Raw genomic sequence first — 15715 nt, 5'->3', positions numbered from 1 at the left:
CGGCGCAGCCCGGGGCCGCCGCCGGCAGCGCCGCCTCAGTCGCGGAGGGAGAAGTCGAAGGGCTCGAAGGCTTGGCGGAAGGCGCGGGCCTGCGCCGCCTCCTCGGGCCGCTGGGCGGCGCACTGCCGCCAGTCCGCGCGCTGCGGCTGCGCCAGCAGCGCCTCGCTCGCCAGCACCTCCCTGCAACGACAGCGCCGTGACGTCACCGTGACGTCACCGTGATAGCACAGTGATGTCATTTCGGGAGCGGGGTGGGCACGCACCTGCCGAACTGCAGCGGGAAGCGGCCGCGGATGCGGTGGAACAGCTTCTCCCCCGTGTCCAGCTCCACGTAGAAGTACGGCACCCCCGGCTGAGCCACCTGCACCACGGGAACCACACAATCAGATCGGCTGGAAAACACCTCTGACACCATCTAGTCCAACCTAGGACTGATCACCAGCTCGTTCACTGCACCGTGGCACTAACAACCATGCCAGTCCGTACCACAAACACCTCCAGGGCTGGCGACTCCACCACCTCCCCAGGCAGCCCCTTCCAATGTCCCTCCTGGGCAGCCCCTCCCAATGTCCTCCCCAGGCAGCCCCTTCCAATGTCCCTACTGGGCAGCCCCTTCCAATGTCCCTCCTAGGCAGCCCCTCCCAATGTCCCCTCCCCAGGCAGCCCCTTCCAATGTCCCTACTGGGCAGCCCTTTCCACTGTCCTCCCGATACAGCCCCTTCCAATGTCCATCCTGGACAGCTCGTTCCTAATCACCCTTCTGAGAAGGGCCACCAGGGCACAGGCAGAGCCAGTTCAGGGGCTGGGGACACAGATGTCCCCATGCCACGGTCCTCTCTCCTGGGAGGAAACTTGTAAAAATAACCCCACAAACTGCCTGAGATCAGAGTCTGAGCTCAAACAATACCTTCCATGGAGGAAGGAGCAGTGGGTCACTTCCTGCTGGGATCACCTATGGTATTTTGAGGTTTAATTCCGCTGTGAGTGACTAAATGAGAAGCAGGCAGGTCTGGTCATTCCCAACCTCAGTGAGGTCACCCCAGCCCGGTACAACACATTCTTGGAGGACTAGGCCACGCTTCCATTTCTCAGCTGAGAAATCATCTGCTGTTCATGGGAACTTCTCCCAGAGCAGAATCCTGGCACATCCCCCAATCAAGCCCATGAGATTCTGCCTCCAACAGGTTGACCCCACCCCACAGAGTGAGCTCAGAGGGGAGCAGCAGCTTGGGCAGGACAGGGGGAAGTGAAGAGGTGAAATCTGGCCCCGTACTTGCGCGAGATCCGAGTGCTCTGGGATTTCCAACAGCTCAATCTGCTGCTCCTGGGCTTGTGTAATAAAGGCCTCCTTGATGTCTTCAGAAGTGCAGAGGTCCAGAGGGACAGGAATGACCTGCAGAGGGAGGACATTTCCATAAAAGAAGACAAGACAATCCATTTGCAGAAAGCCATCAGTGCATCATTGGAGCTCGTGGCTCCTCAGTACAGCTCAGCCTCATCACACAAGACAGGCGAGCACCCATCTCTACAGGCTTAAACTCATGAGACTTTTTGTCCTGTAGGAGCTGGACAGAGAGCTGAAAACTCCAGGCTTGAAAGTTGTCAGCACAGCCCTCTCCTTTCTCATCTCTGTGGTAGTTCTGACACAGCTCTGATACACTTACAGAGCTGCCACACACAGCAACCACCACAAAAAACCCCAAAATGGCTCTTTCAGTTCATCTGGAGTTTATATTCAGTGCAAGTTTATGTTTTCCCAGAGTGACACACAAACCATACCTGTAGCTGTAGATGCTGACTCCTATAGTTTCTTTCAAACAGGACATATCTCTTCCCCTTGCTCCTGAAAAATTCCTTTAGGGCAGCCTTGTACTTGGTGACTTCTTCCAGCACCTCTGAAGACAAGTCCACCACTGACTGATAGTGCCCAATTGGCAAAATCAGGACATGGTCAGGTGACAAACCCCCTTTGGCCAGGGCTAGGTAGCACTAGAGTGAAACAACACACACCAGTTACTCACCGTGCTGTAGGAATTTACACTCTGACTACTCATTCTGAGTAGCCTCAGGAACAGGAGAGTCTTCTGTGTTGCTTATTAGGGATTGTTTATTAGCCATTTTATTTGAATTTATTTTTATATTTAATTTATTTTTCACTAGAGGAATGAGAAAGAGACAAAGAGACTGCCAAAGGACAAAAAAAAAAAAAAACAGTATCTTTTGAATGCCTTGTGTGCAGGGAAGCTGCTGAGTGAACTTCACCAATGAGGCAGGAATTTCTTATTCTGACACAAAAATCCACTTAAAAATGTAAACTAAACCACTGGACATACCTGTCCCTGTAAGTGGATTATGCTGTACAGGAGCAGTAACTTTGAGCAAAGTGCATAAAACAATGATGGACTGAGCTTCAAAGTCAACATTTTGAAGTACATCCTGAAGACACCATTTTTCCATCTCTATAGAACAAATCCATAACCAGCCATCCCAGAGATTTCTGGCACTGGTGCATCCTGCTGCCAAAGCAGGTTCCAGCTTTCTTCCAGTTGGAAAAGTTCTGCCAGATGGTAACAGGGGGCTGGCACAGCAAAAAGTGTTCTGGCACTGGAATCGACTTTTTACGAGTTTATGTGTTTGTAAAGGAGATGCAAAGAAACTGAAAGCAAACCCAAAAGCCAGCTGCAAAAGAAGTTTGTTTTAAATTTAAAACTGGAGATTGGTATTTTGTATTGCCATGTCTTAGCCTGATTCTGACCTAGCAAAGCCCATGCTGCAGGTACTTACATGTGTGCCAATACTGACAACCAAGTGCTTCTCCACCTCTGGGCTGGCCAGGCAGAACCAGCAGGGCCCTGTGGGCTGAGCTTTGTCGGGAAAGAAAATAAGGATTAGAAGAAGGGATATTTGTTAGAACACAGACAACCTGGTATTTCCCAGTTTATAAAGTGCTGAAGGTGTCAGAAGGACACAGCTCTGGCCAGGGACATTCCAGCAAGAAAGGAGGTGGTGGCAGCCAGACCCTGCTGACTGCCATTCTCCTGGAATGCTGTAACCTAATGAAGGAGGAGTTTAGTAGTTCCAGGAGTTAGTAGTTGCAGCTCACTAATAAGAAAACACCAGCAAATGTAAGCAAACAAATCCAAATGAGGTAAAATTACTGCACAGTAAAGACAAGGGCAGATGCTGTCAAACACACTTGTCAGTTCTGGCCTATCCATCACACCCAAAACACCTGGATTCACACCCAAACTGTGATACCTGAGCTGAGCTTTTTGGAAGTGTCTGGTTCAGAATGTAAATGCCATCAGCCCAACCACAACCAACCAATGCCACCAGCCCAACTAACCACAGACCCAAAGAGCTTTGAAACTATGCTCTTCTTTCACCTGCTGAAGCCTGTCTTCCCTTGGAAACAAGGGGCCCTTCATCCTCCTGCATCCCCCCAGCAGCTGGCAGTGACAGAGCTCTCTAGCCCTGTCACCTACAGCACAACAGCTTGAGGAACAACTTGGAGTGATGGGGTTCATCCAAAGCCTCGAGGGAAGAGCTCAGGGAAAAATCATCCTCACACTTACGGGGTTTCTTGGCTTGCTTAGGTTGGGAGTCCCCTCTCTCCTTTCCATCTGAGGGACGTTTCCTTCCCTGATGCTTGTTCAAGTCAAAGAAAAATTGACAGGCTGGTTCTTCCTGTTTAGGAAATGAAAAGTGAACAGGATGTTCAGTTAGAACTGCATCACAGAAAGTGACAGGATATACAAGAATTTGGTTTTTCCTGAAGAGCTGTGAACCACTTTTGAAAAGCATCAATATCACAGAATCTCTGAGGCTGGAAAAACCCTCCCAAGCCCATGGAATCCAAGTTGTCCCCACCATCCCCATGATGCCCACCTTGTCCCCAGCCCAGAGCACTGAGTGCCACCTCCAGCCCTTCCCTGGACACCTCCAGGGATGGCACTCCCTGGGCAGCCCCTGCCAAGGCCTGAGCACCCTTTCCAGGAAGAAATGCCTTCTGAATACCCTGGAATAGAATTACCTGTTCTTTTAGTAATGCAGCAGACTTTGCCTGCTTCAGTCAGGAAAAAATTTCAGGGAGAGCTGCCCCAAATCATCATGCTCTCCTAATTAGCCTTATGTTAAACATTCAGAATTGCCAGATTTTATGGATTATTCAAATCTTTTCATCTGCCAGCCAGTGCCAAAAGAATGGCTTTATTTCTTAGAGATGTTAACCAGTCACAGACTCACCAGAGGTTGAAAACATTTGACTGAGTTATCTCATAGAGCCAAATGCCATGAGAAGGCTTTAATGCTGAAGAGGAAAAAACTCTTGTCCCCATATTACTTATATCCTTCTTTAAGGAGTCAAAGGCCACAAAAAGTTCTCCCTGGAGCCTTCTCTTCTCCAGGCTGAACACCCTCAGCCTGTCCCCACAGCAGTTTTGGACAGAGATACCCCAAAGGGAAAGCCAAGCAGTGTTGTGAGCACTGAGTTTTGGACAGAGATATCCCAAAGGGAAAGCCAAGCAGTGCTGTGAGCACAGAAAGTGAAGCAGAAGGCCCAGGGGGAGGAGCACAGGGCAGTACCTCTGCAGAGAGAGGGGCTTTGCTCTTGGGAGCCTCCTTCCTGAGTTTCCTGTAGGGATTTTCAGTGACATCCTGAGGCTGCTTCACCAGCTCTGCAGGGTCCATGGAGCTCATGGGCACGATGCTGAAGGCATAGAGGTACTGCAACAAACACAGGCAATCAGGGACAGGCACCTCCTGCCATCATTTATGAACTAACACACCCCAGAACAGCTCCACACCCCTCAGCACATCAGTGTTTGTGCCAAGGCAGGGCATGGAAAAACTGGAAAAACACAGCCCCTGTGCCAGGGTCCCACCCAGGAGTTTATGCAGTGCATCCTTGGCCCCTGCCTGTTTCCAGGCCTTCCTTCTGGCCTTTTTTATTACCAGGCCTGGATCCTGTGCATCCTTAACTACCAACCAATGTTCCTTAACTTTCTTAAGGGGAGAAGAGGGACAGGTTAAAAACCTCATGCCAGAAGTTTGTTATTTTTGTGATTTGTGCCTCAGAACACCACATGCAGCCCTTACCCTTTGACATAACAGGAGAGTGATATCTATTACTCAAGTGAGACAGATACCTCCACTTCAGCCAAGCTTTTAGCTGCCTGATGTTGTCCTCTAACTGCTCTCACTGCCCCATTACTGTACTTGAGAAAAGAAGGAAGATTCAAGGGTGTCAGTACCTTTTTCTTGCTTGCATTGCCAACATCAGCAAGGGCAATAAACCTGGTGACATGCTGTGGGGTCTCCTGTAGCACCACGTGATTCCTGTAAGGAAGCAAAACCTGGCTGTAATGGCACATAAAGTATTGAAAGGACAGTGGGAGAACCCCTGCCTGCCATGAAGACATTCAGACAGCACACCAATCCTCCTGTGTTCCTTAAAAACTGAACCCTTACTTGAAAAGAAATGAGATTTCACATGATTTTACAAACCTGTAAGGAAGTCTTTCATAGTAGGTTTTCTCCAGGGCAGCAAAATGGTACCTTGGTTTGAGACTTGCAGCTAGATCTGCTACCAGCCTGGAGCCACACTTCTTGGTATCTACTTCTCCCTACAAAACACAAACCAAGCTTTATTTAAACCTCTCCAAGAGCAGGAAAAGACAAGTTTAATATACTTCTCTGTACACTCCAGTGAGTACATTCCCAGAAAATTCATGCCAAGGGAAGTCAAACATAGAATGACATAGAACAACTACATGGGAACTTCTGAGATCTGAGTTTTCTTTCTGAGCCACAACATCCCAACAAATCTTTCTCTACAACCCCCAAGGGCAGCAGGGTTGGTTATCATGCTGTAAGGGAAGGTTCCTCATGCATTTAAACTGAGGATTGTAACTCTTTTTGGATGTTTGAAAAATCTGAGAGAAAGTAAAAAATGTTCTTTTGCCACATGTGTGGCCTTGCTGTGCAGACAGGTTTCAAATCATCTGAAAATCACTTCTGCTGAGGAACACTAACACAACAAAACTGGACACAAATGAAACAACACCCTCAAAATCCAGACTGAGGAAGAACCAGACCACTTGACTGATACTTAAGGAAATCAACACCAAAACACTTAAAAAGTGGCAGGGACAGATAAAATACCCTGAAGTCTCAGAAATCCCCCTCCTTTCAGTCCTTCTTCTCTGAAGAACCACAACGTCTTCTCTCCCTGTTTTTACTCCCAGCTTTCTCAAGCACTTGGAGAGGGTCTAACTGATATTTAAGGAAATAAACACCCAAACACTTAAAAAGTGGCAGGGACAGCTAAAATGCCCTGAAGTCTCACAAATCCCTCTCCTTTCAGTTTTCTCTAAAGAACCAGAACATCTCTCCCTGTTTTTACTCCCACCTTTCTCAAGCACTTGGAGAGAGTCTGACTGACACTTAAGGAAATCAACACCAAAACAAAAAGTGGCAGGGACAGCTAAAATGCCCTGAAGTCTCACAAACCCCCCTTCTTTCAATTTTCTCTCAAGAACCAGAACATCTTCTCTCCCTGTTTTTACTCCCAGCTTTCTCAAGCCCTTGGAGAGGGTGACCAGAACTTTGAGAGGAGGCAGAGAGGCAATGCTCAGTGAAACCCCAGGAACAGAACACTCACCGTGCTGTTGGCAAAAGTGCCCACATCTCTGGGCCAGGGGGAGGTCAGCAGTATGTCCACACCCCTGAAGTTTGGGGTTGCCAGCAGAGAGGTTTTCAGCTCAGCCACGTCCTTGGCGCTGAAGCAGTGCGCGGGCTCCGGCTGCTGCTGCGCCTCAGTGCCGCTCAGGTAGGCGATCTGCAGCCCTGAGCAGCCACTGTACACACCCCTGCGGCCTGCAGGGACACACACACAGCCCTGAGCATGCCACAGTCCCCTGGGCAGGGCAGCAGCAGCAGTGCTGACTGGCTGTCACTGCTGTCACCCCCACAGGCAGCTCATGCGCTGTGCCCAGAGCGATGGCATCGATCGGTGCCACAGCGCAAACCCGAGCCTGCCCACAGACAAACCCCAGTGCTCCCCCTCCTCCCTGCCACCCTGCTTCCCAAAAACTCATCCACAGCAATCACACATCCAAGTGCCTCTACTTTGGTATAGTTTTGGCCTGGTAGCAATTCTGGAAAGAAATTGTTTTTTTCTTTTAGCTTTGCTACACTTCGCTTGTTACCTCTGCTACTGCAGTACAAGCACACAGCAAAATCACATTTAAACCTTCCCTACAGAGATAGGCATGCTCTGGGAATATGACAGATGCTCTAGGAATAAGACAGGCATGCTATAAGAAGAATAAATAAAGGAATTGACTGAACAAATAATTTCTGAAATAAAGAAAATTCAGAAAAAATATAAAGGTAAACAGTTCGGGAGTAGAAGATCCTGGAATAAAATTGAATGAATATTTGAGTCAAAGAGAAGAAGGCTCAACTAAAGGAAAAGCAGGAGTGGAAGGACAATATTCCCTTACACACAGGTAAATGCAAGAAGTTTAGAATAATTTCTCCTAAACCAAAGATAATAAATACAAATTTATTATTACTGAATTGGTTTGGAGCTACTGCTGATTTGCTGAGCTGTGAATTTAGACAGGCATGCTCTGGGAATAAGACAGGCCTGCTATAAGAAGAATAAATAAAGGAATTGACTGGACAAATAATTTCTGAAATAAAGAAAAATGAGAAAAAAATAGAAAGGTAAAGAATGATGGAGTAGAAGAGTCTGGAATAAAATTGAATGAATATTTGAGTCACAGAGAAGAAGGCTCAACTAAAGGAAAAGCAGGAGTGGAAGGACAATATTCCCTTACACATAGGTAAATGCAAGAAGCTTAGAATAACTTCTCCTAAACCAAATGTAATAAATACAAATTTATTATGGCAGAATTGGCTTGGAGCTAATGCTGATTTGCTGAGCTGTGAATTTAGACAGGCATGCTCTGCATGCTATAAGAAGAATAAATAAGGGAATTGACTGAACAAATAATTTCTGAAATAAAGAAAACTGAGAAAAAATAGAAAGGTAAGGAATTCTGGAGTAGAAGAGTCTGGAATAAAATTGAATGAATATTTGAGTCACAGAGAAGAAGGTTCAATTGAAGGAAAAGCAGGAGTGGAAGGACAATATTATCTTACACATAGGTGAATGCAAGAAGTTTAGAATAACTTCTCCTAAACCAAAGATAATAAATACAAATTCATTATTACAGAAATGGAGTTACTGCTGATTTGCTGAGCTGTGAATTTAGAAAATTAACAATTCTGAAGAAAAATATATCCTTATTTAAAAGCAGTATTACATTTAGAAATCTATCAATTTAGATAATGCAAAAACATAGTTGAAATAATTTTAACAGAAGAATAAAAATGTAAAAAATTTCAGAACACTCTCTTTCATTTTTTTTTACTGGACCAACAAACAGAAGTGTCTTTTAGCTGCACAACCTTATTTCTAAGTATTGACATGCAGTGAGATAAAGCAAGGGACAAACCCTGATAATTGTGCACTTTTTTGTGAAATTGAACACATTTCTATTTCAAAAGAATAACTGAAAATTATTCAAAAGAAGTGCTTTCTAATAATTCAAAGGACTGTTGTAACATCCCGCTCTGTTACAAATTACTTCAAAGAACAGGCTGTTGCAACCTCTACTCCTTCTGCTCAGCAGAAGAATGAGCAGTATGAGAGAAATGAAAAAAAAAAAAAAAAATCACAAATCAAGGAAGAAGAGTTTTCTTTTTACAGAGATTGTACCAGTCTGAACCACAGGATAAAAAATACCACTGAAAACTCCCAGAAAAAAGGAGGTGTTAAAGTGGGAAGATGAGAGAAGGTTCCTGAGAGCCCCAGCAGGCACAGGCTGACCCCAAAGCCCCTGCAGCCTTACCCAGGTAGGTGATGTTCTCAGCCAACTCACAGCCACTGACGTCTGGGAAGTAGCTCAGGGTGTCCGGGCTGTTGGCACCGAGCACGTAGGTTGGGATTGGAGCTGAGGGAGAGAACCCCGTGCACTCAGTGAGTTTCAACTGCAGCTCCCAGCCCACACTGCCCAGGAACCCCACCCAGCACCCTCTGGCAGCAGCAGCACAAGAAACCTTCCTGCAGAGTGAAGCTGGAGCTCCCACAGCTGCAGGAAGGGAACAACCCCTGCTCCTCCACACACATCTCGTGTAAAATTAACCCCAAAATGATGCACAGTCCTACAGGCAGGGGTGTTCCAGCCAGAGCCATCTTTCCCTCCTGTAGTATAACTGCTATAACAGCACAGTGCCAGCCCCCGTGCAGTGACACAGAGTGACACCGCCCTCCTCCCTCACCTTTCTTGGCCCCCGTGCGGTACTCGGCCCATTCTGCCTCGGAAGTGGAGCCAAAGAAATTCCCGACACACAAAAGCATCTAAAAACAGCAGATAAAGCAGGAGTTTATTTCACCACACACAGAACACGCACACAAAGGCTTTGTTTGCACCGTTTCAGCAGCACTTGGTTTGCTGAACTGAAGAGATTCCTCTCTGTTTATCTGCGTTAAACGCAACATCTAAGGGGTTTAAAAGTACAGGCAGCCGCTCTCCCGCCTTCTGTGCACAGATCACAGCTCCACACAATCGTTTGGGGCCGGGCAGGGAGGGCTGGGGGGCTGCAAACCCTTCCTCACACCGAGCAGAAAGAGAAGCATGGCTGTCACGGAGGGACTGGACAGCAACAGCCACCCGAGCACCGCGGGTATGGAAACCCCACCCCGGGCAGGCTCCGGCCTCGGCCGTGCCGGGACGGGAACGGGACCCCCGCGGGAACGGCACCACGTCCACCTCCCCCCCCACAAGCCCCACGAGCCTTACATCGAAGCGGCCGCTCTTGGCCTGGATGGCGCGGACCCGCCCGAAGATCGCCTCCAGCCGCCCCTCCACGTCTCCACACGCCAGCCTGCGGGACACCGCACGGTAAGAGCGGCCGACATGGCACGGTCCGGTCCAGCCCCGGCCCCACCGCCACCTCATCCCGTGTCCCGCCCCGTTCCCATCCCGTCCCGTCCCACTCACACGCGCAGCGGCGCCGCCGCCATCACGAAGATGCTCGAGCCGAACCTCCCGCTCCCGCCACTTCCGGGTGCGCCGCTCAAAGCGCTCCGCCGGTTGCCGGGTGGGCGGCGCCCGAAGCCTGACACACCGAGCTGGAATCGCCGGGAAGTTTAAATCCCGGTGTCCGCAGGGAATTGCGGATATTCCCGATGTGTGGTGTCTTCAGGCTGATGTGTGAGTGCTCCAGTCAGTGCTGGAACTAAACGTGGAAAAGCCGCGAAGAAGTAGAAGAGCTCATGGGGTAAGAGAGGGGTGTTGTCTCAGAAGTGACTGAAATAATCACTGCAGGTGATTATTTACACTAGTAAATTATGATAATGTTCATTATATGTGATAATACTATATTTCGACATGTATTTATAATAAATATATTTCCATAAAATACTATATTTCAATATGTATTTGTAATTGTTACGCTGAGCTGTTCCAAAACAAGCACTTCATCAGTCTGTAAACACCAGCCAAGCTCTCCTGGTTTTGACACCTTTTATAATACTTTATTATAATAATGCTTTATAAATAAACGATGCATTGCAAATAGCTTTTATAGGGGATTTCTAAATTAAATGTTTATATACTTTTATTAAGGTTTTACAATGTTACCATCTGAAGTCTGTAAATCTAAGTCGCTGCTGTTGGGGTTCGTTCCTTCTGTGGTATTGGGACCGAACCGTTCCACATTTCAAACAACAAGCACGAGAAATGTAAAGTAATAACTTTTTATTTTCTGCATCTCACCTGGCCTGAAAGAACCACAAAAGATTCATGGAATGGTTTGGGTGGGAAAGGACCTTAAAGCCCACCCAGTTCCACCCCCTTCCACTGTCCCAGGCCGCTCCAAGCCCCAAAGTCCAGCCTGGCCTCGGACACTTCAGGGAACCAGGGGCAGCCACAGCTGCTCTGGGTACACTGTGTCAGGGCCTGCCCACTCCTAAAAGCCAGCAGAGCCGATTGTTTACCGGCGGGATGTGGGAACCCGAGGAGGATAAAATCATAAAATTGATTTTCCCGGCGCTAACTGGGCCAAAGCACTCGCGGCGGTCGCGGGCAGGAGACCGCGCTCGGCGGCGGCTCCAGCGCGTCACGGAGGCAGCGAGGCCCCCCCAAGGCGCCCTGAGGGGCCGGGTGCGCCCCGCTCCTGCCCCGCTGCCGGCCCGATCCCACCGACCCCAGCAGGCCGTGGAGGCTACCAAACAAAGAGCTCCCCGCCATCACAAGCTCTCTAAGGGGCGCAGAGGCCGCGGCCACCCGGCTCGGCGAGGCCGCCGCTCAGCCACCACCGCCCCTCAGCGGGGCCGCCGCTCGGGCTGCCTCCAACATGGCCCGCCCCCCGCCTCCCCTCAGTGGTGCCTCCCCCCCGCCTCCCCTCTGCTGTGCCTCCCCTCAGCCCCTCCTCAACATGGCCAGTCCCCCGCCTCCCTTCAGCTGTGCCTCCCCTCATCCTCCCCTCAACATGGCCGGCTCCCCGCCTCCCCTCAGCGGCGCCGCCATGGCATCACCACCGCTTCCCGTCAGCGGGGCCGCCGCCGCACCGACACCGCCTCCCCTCAGCAGTGCCACCCCTCAGCCTCCCCTCAACATGTCCAGCCCCCCGCCTCCCCTCAGCGGTGCCTCCCCTCTGCCTGCCCTCAACATGGCCAGTCCCCCGCCTCCCTTCAGCTGTGCCTCCCCTCATCCTCCCCTCAACATGGCCGGCTCCCCGCCTCCCCTCAGCGGCGCCGCCATGGCATCACCACCGCTTCCCGTCAGCGGGGCCGCCGCCGCACCGACACCGCCTCCCCTCAGCAGTGCCACCCCTCAGCCTCCCCTCAACATGGCCGGCCTCCCGCGTCCCCTCAGCGGCGCCGCCGCCGTATTGCCGCCGCTTCCCCTCAACGGCGCCGCCGCATCACCACGGCTTCCCCTAAGCAGCACCTCCCCTCAACCTCCCCCAAACATGGCCACCCCCCGCCTTCCCTCAGCGGTGCCTCCCCTCAGCCTGCCCTCATCATGGCCGCCCCCCCGCCTTCCCTCAGCATCGGCACCGCCCCTCAGCTTCCCCCGCGGGCTCTTCCCGCCCGGCGCAGCCGCGGATCAGCAGCCCGGGCGCGGAGCGGGCGGGAAGGACGGTGGGGCGTTGGTCGCGGTGCTGGCGGGGCGGGATGGCGCTGTCGCAGCAGTGCGAGGCCGCGTTCGGTACGGCGGACCTGTACGGTGTGCTGGGCGTGCGGCGCGGCGCGTCCGAGCAGGACATCCGCCGCGGCTACCACCGAGCCTCGCTGCGCCTGCACCCCGACCGCGTCCCGGCCGAGCAGAAGGAGGAGGCCACACGCCGCTTCCAGGTGAGGAGAGACCGGGGGAGAAAGGGGAGGAGAGACAGAGGGAGGGAGAGGAGCGGTGGCGGCCACGGGTGAGACCGACCCTCCACTCCAGAAGGGACCGGTTCCCTGATCCGCTGAACCCCGGGCAACTGACCCTGAGTACCGACCCCACTGACCAGCCCCGACCCTGAGTGCCCACCCTGCTGACCAACCCAGACCCTGAATGACCACCCCACTGACCAGCCCCGACTCCGAGTGCCCACCCCGCTGACCAGCCCCGACCCCGAGTGCCCACCCCGCTGACCAGCCCCGACCCCGAGTGCCCACCCCAGTGCTCCCTGGGTGCCTGACCCCCGCGTGACCGCTCCCCGAGTGACCTCCCGGCCGCTCCCGTGTCCCGCAGATCCTGGGCAAGGTGTACGCCGTGCTGAGCGATGAGAAGCAGCGCGCAGTGTACGATGAGACGGGCATGGTGGATGAGGACGCCGAGGCGCTGCAGGACGGGCGGGACTGGCTGGAGTACTGGCAGCTGCTGTTCAAGGTGAGAGCGGGACGGCGCTGGGAGACACCTCCCCTTTTTGTTTTTATGTGTTTTCTCTTAAATCCTCCTGGTGAGTAAGTCCTGTAAGTCACAAAGCATCGCCTCTTTGCTCCAGGTCACCGTGAAAGACATCGAAGAGTTCAAGAGTACCTACAAGAACTCGGAGGAGGAGCTGGCTGATGTGAAGGCAGCGTACATGAACTTCAAGGGCGACATGGATCGGATCATGGAGTCTGTGCTGTGCGTGGACTACACGGATGAGCCCAGGATACGGGAGATGATCGAGCGAGCCATCGACTCTGGGGAGGTGCCATCCTACAAGGCTTTTGTAAAGGAGTCAAAGCAGAAGATGATGTCCAGAAGAAAGCGGGTAGGTTGCAGCAATTACTTAGCAGAACTTTTTCCTTTGGCAGAAATAAGTAACTCTGTTCCCAAGATGTTTGTCACAGGATTGCTGGGTTACACACCTTAGTGTTAACTTATGGTCACCCATGGTCATCACCCCCCAACCCAAATCATTGTGAAAGGCTTTTCTACTTCTTTATTTCCTTATGATACACAATGTCTTGTTAGAGTTTAGCATGTCCCTGCATTTATCTACAAAGCTGGGAGTTGCTGGAGTTAACAAAAACAAGCAAGTGACCAAAACACGTTTTGGTTGGCTCTGGCCTAAATGGACTCCTGTATGCTTTTGGACACTTTGCAGCATGTTATTTGCAAATCACAGCAACCTTTAAGTTATTGTAGTATCTACCAAAATAAAATAAAAAAAGGGTGTGGGAACAGTGGTGGGGACAAACATCACATGCAACACTGTGAAAGAGCAGAAAAACTTTCTGCTCTGCTAAATGGCGGAACCAGAATGGGCTTCCCTTGCCTGATTCTTTATGTGTGGCCAGACTTGGAAACCCTTTGCACTTCCCTGCAGCTATTTGTACACAGATGCCCAAAAAGCATTCAGCAAGTCCTGTAAGACACGGTCAGATAACATGCAAAACACTTCCTTAAAAAACCTTATTTGCTCTTTTAGGCAGAAAAAGAAGCTAAAGAGGCAAAAAAGACTCTAGATGAGCTGGGCCTTGGTGGAGAAAATGACTTGCAAGCACTGATTAAAGTAAGGCTTCTTCTGTTTCTTGCACATAATTTTGTAACTGGCTTACAATTGTGTTTTCCCTGAGCATCTTTGATTTTGGATCCTTGCATATCTTCTGAATTCCTGAGGTTAAAACCTGGCCTTGATGTTGACTATGTGCTTTAACTTAATTAGAATCAGAGTACAGTATGGATTTTATTACCTGTGTCTATTTTAAAATTTCCAAGAGTTAAATATTTGGAGTACTTATGGAGTAACTTCCAGTTTTAGGTTGTTTCACAGGGAGTTGTAATGATGATACTAAACTTCCTGTAGCTTGTCTTAAAATAGATGTAGTCCAAGATTTTGTGTAGCTATCAAATTTTAATGGGATAAGCAGTTTGGGAAGTTCCAAAAGGTTTTGAGTTTGGTTGGTTTTCTTTTCCCCTCCCCAGCGCCGAAGCAAAGAACGAGAAAAGGAAATGGATAACTTCTTCTCCCATCTGGAAGCAAAGTATGGCAACACTGCTAAGAAGGGGGAAAAGAAGACCTCAGGCAAGAAAAGAAAGGCAGAAGGAACAGCATAGACTGAAATACCAGGTTCCCCTTTGTGTGGAAACGTGGATTTGGGAGAATTTTGGGTGTTTTCCAGGCCCCTGTTTCAGACTGAGTGCATTGACTGGCTCTAAGTGGGAGGCATGACATGGAATCCATGCTGAAGAAGGAAGACAAGGCATTCCTGTGCCACTGTCCCCAACCCTTTGGGTGCTCTACAGTTGAGATCCATGTGTGCTGTTCACACATTTCTTCTGTAACAAACCTCCTGCTATTTTTAAAGGTCTTTGCACATCAGCTCAACAGGTCTTTTTCAGATATTCCAGTAGTTTTTGTAAAGATAGTTTGGAAAATTGCTGATTTAATAAACTAGAAGGTGGGGTTTTTTTCAGAGTTTTGCTTTCTCAGTTCTCTGTATGTTTTCTAAAAAAGTTATTTAAAACAAGCCAATTGTGTTGATTCTTCTGATTTCAGTCAAATCCTGCACACTTCCAGGGAGGATCATTTTTCAAAGGTATAGGAGTCTCAAGGTGAACATTTTGAGAGCTGAAGGCTCTCACAGTTCAACAGCAGCTCCTGGGGGGAAGCCAGAGGAAGATGGTCTCTCTGTTCCCTTTTACTTGTCTGCTCTGAAAACTAACCCCGATTCTGAGAAAGTAGAGCATATCATTGTGGTTTATAACACAGGGCTTGAAGGTTACTTTTATAACACAAAATAAATAAATAACAGTCCAGGAGCAGCCCCTGGTGTCAGCCATCTGTACAAAAACCAAAAATGGCCTTAGGAGGCGACTGCATTTTTTAAACCCACTGACTCCTCTAGGCTGTAAAACACTACATCATGTTTACAGAAGTCTATTCAAGTTTATTTGTCTGCTTTTGTGAGTCTTGTGCTACAGAAAACTCCCTCAGTCCCTGAGGAATGGCACAGATACCAATGGGATGTTATTTGCACTTTGCCTGACATAACTGACACACTGCACAGCGTTCCAGAAGAGAAATTGGATTTTGAATATTTTGAAGTGCTTTAGTGAGTAGAGGTCTCTGGTGAGCATCAGCTTCTCTCTCTGAAAACCTAAGATAGAGCTCAGAGCTGTTTTTTTTTTTTTCCTTTTTTTTTTTTTTAACTTCTGGA

At 49.7% G+C, this 15715-nt stretch overlaps 2 protein-coding genes and 1 non-coding gene across 3 annotated transcripts; 1 reads left to right on the top strand and 2 right to left on the bottom strand.

Annotated features, from left to right (window-relative positions):
* Positions 1-35: 35 nt before the first annotated feature.
* On the bottom strand, positions 36-10106 carry CWF19L1 (CWF19 like cell cycle control factor 1). The gene is made up of 14 exons (XM_054288325.1): positions 10074-10106; positions 9873-9957; positions 9352-9430; positions 8922-9023; positions 6662-6876; positions 5506-5624; positions 5253-5337; positions 4585-4725; positions 3576-3687; positions 2785-2864; positions 1780-1989; positions 1274-1393; positions 264-361; positions 36-180 (listed from the first exon to the last, which is right to left on the bottom strand). Exons 1-14 carry the CDS (start codon positions 10094-10096, stop codon positions 36-38), a joined length of 1614 nt encoding a protein of 537 aa, XP_054144300.1. The 5' UTR covers positions 10097-10106.
* Positions 1555-1695, bottom strand: LOC128944961 (small nucleolar RNA SNORA12). Its single transcript, XR_008483843.1, has one exon. It is a non-coding gene; the product is annotated as a small nucleolar RNA SNORA12 (small nucleolar RNA).
* A 2109-nt stretch (positions 10107-12215) lies between the features above and the next one.
* Positions 12216-15688, top strand: DNAJC9 (DnaJ heat shock protein family (Hsp40) member C9). The gene is made up of 5 exons (XM_054288327.1): positions 12216-12433; positions 12816-12953; positions 13069-13323; positions 13984-14067; positions 14481-15688. The coding sequence occupies exons 1-5, from the start codon at positions 12254-12256 to the stop codon at positions 14610-14612; spliced, it is 789 nt and encodes a 262-aa protein (XP_054144302.1). The 5' UTR covers positions 12216-12253; the 3' UTR covers positions 14613-15688.
* Positions 15689-15715: the final 27 nt, after the last annotated feature.

This window comes from Melozone crissalis, unplaced genomic scaffold (assembly GCF_028551555.1).
Source record: "Melozone crissalis strain CALT ecotype California unplaced genomic scaffold, PUWL_Pcris_2 ptg000062l_1, whole genome shotgun sequence".
Lineage (NCBI taxonomy): Eukaryota > Metazoa > Chordata > Aves > Passeriformes > Passerellidae > Melozone > Melozone crissalis.
This window is presented reverse-complemented; position numbering and strand designations above follow the sequence as displayed.